Here is a 6,291-nt window from a genome sequence, read left to right as displayed (position 1 = left end):
TGAGAGAAAAAAATAGATTCATTTATTGTTCAAAGAATTGGAGATATTGCACAAAACATAAGCAAACAATTATATAATAATTCATAATAACATGTAACTCACATCAAAGGCTCATATGATATTGGATTATTATTATTTTTTTTTTACAATATATTCAGTCACAGTAATGACCAAAACATGCTTAATATACTTTTTTTTTTTAATTTAAACTGCGATATACAGTGTTAAGAACTTTGCACTACTTTAGTATTGCATTGCAAAGTCCATTGGCAAGCAGGAAAAGATTCACCCATTTTACACCCCACACGATTTATTTAAACTTCCTAATTCAAGATTACTCACGACCCTTAAACTTTCATCATATGAAGTGGATTGTCTCCGCAATCGTTCAGTGAAATGTTCCCACTTCAGTTTTCCTCAGTGCATTGGTCCAGAACTTCTTGCATCTTGGCTTGAATTTCAATGACCCTCGGGGCCCATTTTTCTCTCACTTCATCCTCGTCATCTTCACTAACGGTGTAGTAGGCCATCAGTGCCATTAGACCGATGTAGAACAGGTGGGCGATGTGAGAGCAGCGAGCCTCCATCACCTTTTTGTTTCTTTGGCAGTTCTCCAGGTAAACCTGCAGGATGGGCCTCCCAAACAAAGAGGCACCTTTCACACCACGGTAATACAAATCTAAGCTCATGTCCATCTCATCCTTCTCGTAGATCTTCACAAACTCCTCCATGTGACGATCCGAGTTCTCAGGGTCCAGTTTTACTCTTTGCACCATGGTGTTGAAAGCGTTGTACTGATGCTTGATGACTTCCTCGTGTTTACCATAATTCTCGTTGATTTCGTTGATGCGGATCTGTCGCAGGGTCTGCTTGTTCTTCTCTGAGATGGTTTCCAGCTTCTCATGGATCTGTTTGAAGTCCTTGTCCATCTCATGGTCCTCCTCATCTACGAGGCCTTTCCTGACCACCCCGACCACTGAAGTCACAATCCCAAAGAGAGGATCTATGTTGGAGGCGAAGGAGGAGATTTTCTCAACATAGCACAGCACTTTGACCGCAGTCACTTTGATCTGCTGTTTTTCTGCCATAGATGGGTCTGAATCTTGGACTTTGGTTCTTCTAGGCTTTCAGTCTTGGCTGATACTGAAATGAAAAGATGAAATGTTCTTAATGAATCTTATGAAAACAGCACAGACCATAATGACACTCAAACACGTCTGTCCTGAACAACATTCAAGTTTGAAACTGGCATGCTTCCTTGGACATTTGATTTTAGTTATACACCAAAAAAAAATGGCTTTGAAACAATGTTCCTTTCGAAATTTCACAAATAATTACAAAGAAATGACAACATTAAACAATTAAACTTTAAATTTTGAAGTTGAAGGACTGAAATCGTATTTTCTTGTGAAACATATTCCAGTAATCTTTATTCACTTTGGAAAAAATGGTAAAATTTGCTTTGAAAGCTGGAGCCTTCAGCATTGTGTGTAGACATTATAGAGAGGGCAATTCCACAATTTGCCATTTTTGACTTGTAGTGTCAAAAGAGAAATGCATTGTGGAATGTAAACTTTAATTTCATTCAGTACTACTACTGAATTATAAAATAGCTCAGTGCAAATAAAAATTGACTAATTTACTTAATATTTGTGTGCATTTTGTATTTTTTATACATATTAGAGTATCATTCTGTTAGCTGGTTAACTATTAACTATTGGAATCAATTGTGAGTCAAGTCTCTTGTGCTTTTATTTGGGTAGCCTATGTACAGTGTCACTCGTGAGGTTCAATGACCATTAGATTCTACCTTAAAAAACAGCTGTAGGTTTTCTAATAGGACTATATTTTCTCTTTCTTTGACTGTAAAAGGTTGCTGTCCAGTTCTGAATCTGTGGTGTCCCAGAGCAGTAGTATTCAACTGTATCTTTTTTTCCCAATAGGTAACAAAAATACGAACTTTCATACTAGGGACAAAGTTATTTAGTATACTGTAAAATATCTAAACCTATATACAGCATTTCATTTTATTTACAGATTTTGGTGTTTTCAGAATGGAAGTATTGACTCAAATAAACACAAAATGAGGATTATTTAATAGTAAACAAAAACCAGTTTGCTCAGTAAAACAAACAAAACTAGTAATTCTACAACTAAAACAATGCAGCTGATAATCATGTTGGGCTTGACATACCTATTAAACCACATGGCATAATGAATGATGTCATACTTGAGGCTTTACTCAAGTTTTCCTTGCTATAAATGAAAAGATTTTCTAAATGCAACAGAGTATTTGTTCTATAACATTCAGTTTATCTTTGTCGGTTTGGTAAAATAGGTTTCTACGCTGAATGAATGACAGGATGGCTTGTAAACAGGCTAACAATTAGCAATTAGCTCAAGAGGGTTAGACGAACAGCAATGTTCAGTTACATGAAGCAGCATAAATTTTCCATATTTATGTCACAGCCACAGGATGCATGTTTAGCACAATCGAGAAGCAGGAGAATGTTCTAAGCTATGGATCTTACCTGTAAATGCGTCTGTAGCTGCTCAGTTGCTAATGGTGCTGCTGCTGTTTTTGTACAAGCAGCCACCATTTCACTGTCCGGTCTGAGAAACAGCCCCGCCCCTCTTTGTCATATAAGGGTAGGGTGTGGGAGTGACTCATACCACAGCAATGCTGATTGGTTTAGAAGAGAAAAAAGTATGCAGTTTTTCGGCAATCCCCTTTCTGAAGAACATACACACCCTGCATGGAAAATGGCTGCAATGCGTTCTGCCAAGTTCAGTTGTGTATCTTGCAGACAAGAATGAATAACTAGGGGGAGCAGATGAGTAAATTAGAAAACATTTTGTTTGTCTGTTTAAAAAAAAAAAAAAAAGGAAATTGTGACTTTGACTAGTCTAATATTAATGCATGAGTCAAACAATATAGTATGTGTATGTGGAAAAACTGTTTATGGTCCTCAGATATCAAACACACTGTGTATAGATTGTAAAACTAGTCTTACTGTCAATTAAACGCAACAATTACATAAGATTTTATTCATTCCACTCGTGCTGCATGAATGTGTGTAAAAATGTAGGAAGCAGGTATGTCTTGTTGTGGCTTTTCTGGTTAAGTGAGTATAACCCACTAAAGCATAAACAAAAGATAAACACAGTGTGAAAAAAGAGGCTGTCGGGCAACTGTGCATGTCAGCTGCCATTTAAACAGCTGTAAGAGAGCCAAGTTCATGACAGATGCTGGTGTGAGCTGGGCTTTGTGTGGGTTCGTTTTGTAAATAGAGTGCCGGGAGATTTCTTTCAACAGTTAATAAAATAATGTGCACTGTATGGAGGAAAAGGTCACATTTTCACTTCGTTTAACAGAATGAGTGTCTTCTCTGACAGTTAAGACAGGAAAATGAGCTCTTACGTTGCAGTGAGCAAAACTGGACGTCCCAAATGGAGATCTTGTTTTCTTTTCTTTCCAAGTTCCTGGCAGAATAGAGGGGAGAAAAAAAAGGAAAGAACTTTTAGTGAAGTCAAAGACGTTTCGCAAAGCATATTTAGAAAGTTTTGGGCCAGTTATCTGCTGAAATTCTAAAAATGATTAGTGAGAATCTTGGTAGTATCAGTTACGATGTTATCAGCTGTTTCACACAGTAAGTATTCTATCATTTTCCAGACAAGGTGTGTAATTTTTTTTCTTTTTCTTTTTTTTTTTTTGGTAGTGCCTTACTGCGAAACCCTGTTAGGTTTAAACAGTGACACGTCAACAGATTATCAGTGTTTTTTTATGTCAAAGTACATTATGGCTTATTGAATTATAGGACTTTTCATCTGAATATTATGGCATAATTAGAAGCTACACAGTATGGCATCAAAAATATATTAATAATATGGAAACTAGAAGCCCCATTTTTGAAAGAAAAAACAACAACAACTGTGACTGAGTGACAAAGTGAAAGAGTTCTACTGATACTGAAAAACATTTACTGGAAAATATCATATTTTGTGACATGTAAAAACACATAAATACAGGATGGGTCAGTGAAAATGGCAAGAATATGGCAAGAAAACAAAATCTGTGCTCCGCTACTAAAATATAGTATCAATTCAACAAGTTTTTCATATCACTTCATGGCTCAGTAAAGATAAGACTTTTCAAAAGCCTATATTATGGCATTACAACTCTGCAGAAGCATAAACAGTTATAAAATGCAATTTTTTAAAACATTTTTACAATTTTTTTTGGAGGTGAGAATGTCAAGTGTTCGCATGGCAAGTGAATATCTAAACTACAACTTCTTAAAGCAGTGAAATATAGTGACACGTCCACACGTTATCAATGTTTTTTTTTTATGTCAATGTACATTATGGCTCAATAAATAATATGACTTCACAGGAATATTATGGCATAATTCTACAGAAGTATGGCTATAGTACAGTAGCTATAAACATATAAGATAATTTATGTTAAAACTTAAAAAACACTTTTTTTTAACAGGCCAGCATTGAGACTGCCGTATGAAGCTTTGTCAAATTCATGCACTTACTTGAACAGTTATCCTCAATCAGGGAAGTTTAACATTTACACTTGTGCATGGGACAAAAAATTGTAGTAGTTCTGTTCTAGTAGTTCTAATTTATGAGATAAGAGGGCGTGAATTAAACTTCACAGAACAATTACACCTTGTGATGTGATAGTAGCTATAATGCAGCTGCCTTTCAGGGTTAAAACTCGAACTGTTGGCTATGATAGGATTGTACTGAGAGCTTGGAGGATCACATTATTAATGCTAATTTTTTTTAGCATTATTAAGCTAATTTGTCAAAATAATCTTGCAAAATCACATAAATACACAACAATATTTATGATTTACATGCTTATAGCACATTTGAGCATGTTTTATTTATCAGGGACCATCATTAACATGTTTCCTCTCTTTCTTTTCTACAGCATTACCTGCATGTCAAATTGGCCACTTCCCTTGGACAGGCAACCAAGGGATCAAGACCCAACAATTGCAGACCATCTTTATCGAGCCAAAGCACAACAATACAACATCTTCCTGTGTTTTCCCCAACCAATGTGAGTATTTTAAAGAGTCTGAAGCCCATTTGGAGTAGCTCACTTCAGCCAGCGGCTGTCTGCCCTGCTATAGCTCCCCCTAGCAGCTCCCTCCATATTTCCTTCTCACCCTATACAGACATCATGCCAAGACCTGTAAAAATCCATATATTGGCATGCATCAGGGCCAATGTACATCCCAATGAGCCCATCCGCCCATTAGTGGCCTGGCCATTGGAGAACACAGCTCCTCTTACCTCTTTAGATTGTTACCTCCTCTCCAAAGTCCCAATCCCGACTGTACTTCTTCCCAGCAAACACTGCAAAAGAGGCTCTTCCAATTTAGCTCAATATGGAGGGGTGTTCAAACTGGACTATACCATTTAAACTGGTGTACAGATGGCCCTGGACCCTCAAACATGGCCCTTTGGCCACCATATAATGCAAGTCTCCACTTGCTCCATTGCAGAAGCATATATGAACCCCTATTGACCTGAGGGCGCAGACAGTCTCCAAACAGCTGCCAAGCTCTGCCATTGGGTACAATTGGTGCAAGCTATTCATGGGGGACTTTTTATTAAAATAAAGCTTTAAATAATTAAAGCTGCAGTCCGTAACTTTTTTGGTTAAAAATGATCCGAAATTAATATTTGAGCAAGTACATAACCAGCCAGTGTTCAAAACTATCGCCTTACTTTAGCCCGATTCACAACGGTTAGCTTATAATAATGTTTTCTAATTTGAGTGGTAACAGTATTTGAAAAATAATGTGTTTTTTGAACATTAAAGCATGTCAACATATTCTGTTACACCAAATACACAAAATAACGATCTTTAAAAAAAGCATCATATGACCCCTTTAATCATTTGAGAATAAAGTATAACAATAATAATTTGAACTGTTTGATGTGATATGAGCTAACCGATCTTTAGATTTAATCACCATTGGTAGCGAGATTTATGGCAATGCTTTTTTCCTCAGTTGGTCAGAACAAACGTGGCAGACTTGTTACTTGTTCAGATGGCAATATAAAAAAGACACCTTTCCAATGGTGTCAATATGTTTCCAAATAGGACACCTGTTTCTAGTATTAAAAAAAAACTGTAATGAGCCTTAAAGGTCCCATGGCATGAAAATGTCACTTTATGAGGTTTTTTAACATTAATATGAGTTCCCCTAGCCTGCCTATGGTCCCCCAGTGGCTAGAAATGGCGATAGGTGTAAACCGAGC

At 36.7% G+C, this 6,291-nt stretch overlaps 1 protein-coding gene across 1 annotated transcript; it reads right to left on the bottom strand.

The window, feature by feature from the left end:
* LOC107671470 (uncharacterized) lies at positions 1-2,610 on the bottom strand. The gene is made up of 2 exons (XM_016464397.1): positions 2,532-2,610; positions 1-1,143 (listed from the first exon to the last, which is right to left on the bottom strand). The coding sequence occupies exon 2, from the start codon at positions 1,086-1,088 to the stop codon at positions 408-410; it is 681 nt and encodes a 226-aa protein (XP_016319883.1). The 5' UTR covers positions 1,089-1,143; positions 2,532-2,610; the 3' UTR covers positions 1-407.
* Positions 2,611-6,291: the final 3,681 nt, after the last annotated feature.

This window comes from Sinocyclocheilus anshuiensis, unplaced genomic scaffold (genome assembly GCF_001515605.1).
Source record: "Sinocyclocheilus anshuiensis isolate Anshui unplaced genomic scaffold, SAMN03320099.WGS_v1.1 scaffold552, whole genome shotgun sequence".
Classification (NCBI taxonomy): domain Eukaryota; kingdom Metazoa; phylum Chordata; class Actinopteri; order Cypriniformes; family Cyprinidae; genus Sinocyclocheilus; species Sinocyclocheilus anshuiensis.
The sequence above is the reverse complement of the archived record's forward strand: the minus strand, read 5'-3'. Positions and strand labels throughout refer to the sequence as shown.

Coding starts and splice junctions, on each gene's coding strand:
- LOC107671470 (XM_016464397.1), bottom strand. CDS start 1,088: ATGGCAGAAAAACAGCAGATCAAAGTGACTGCGGTCAAAGTGCTGTGC.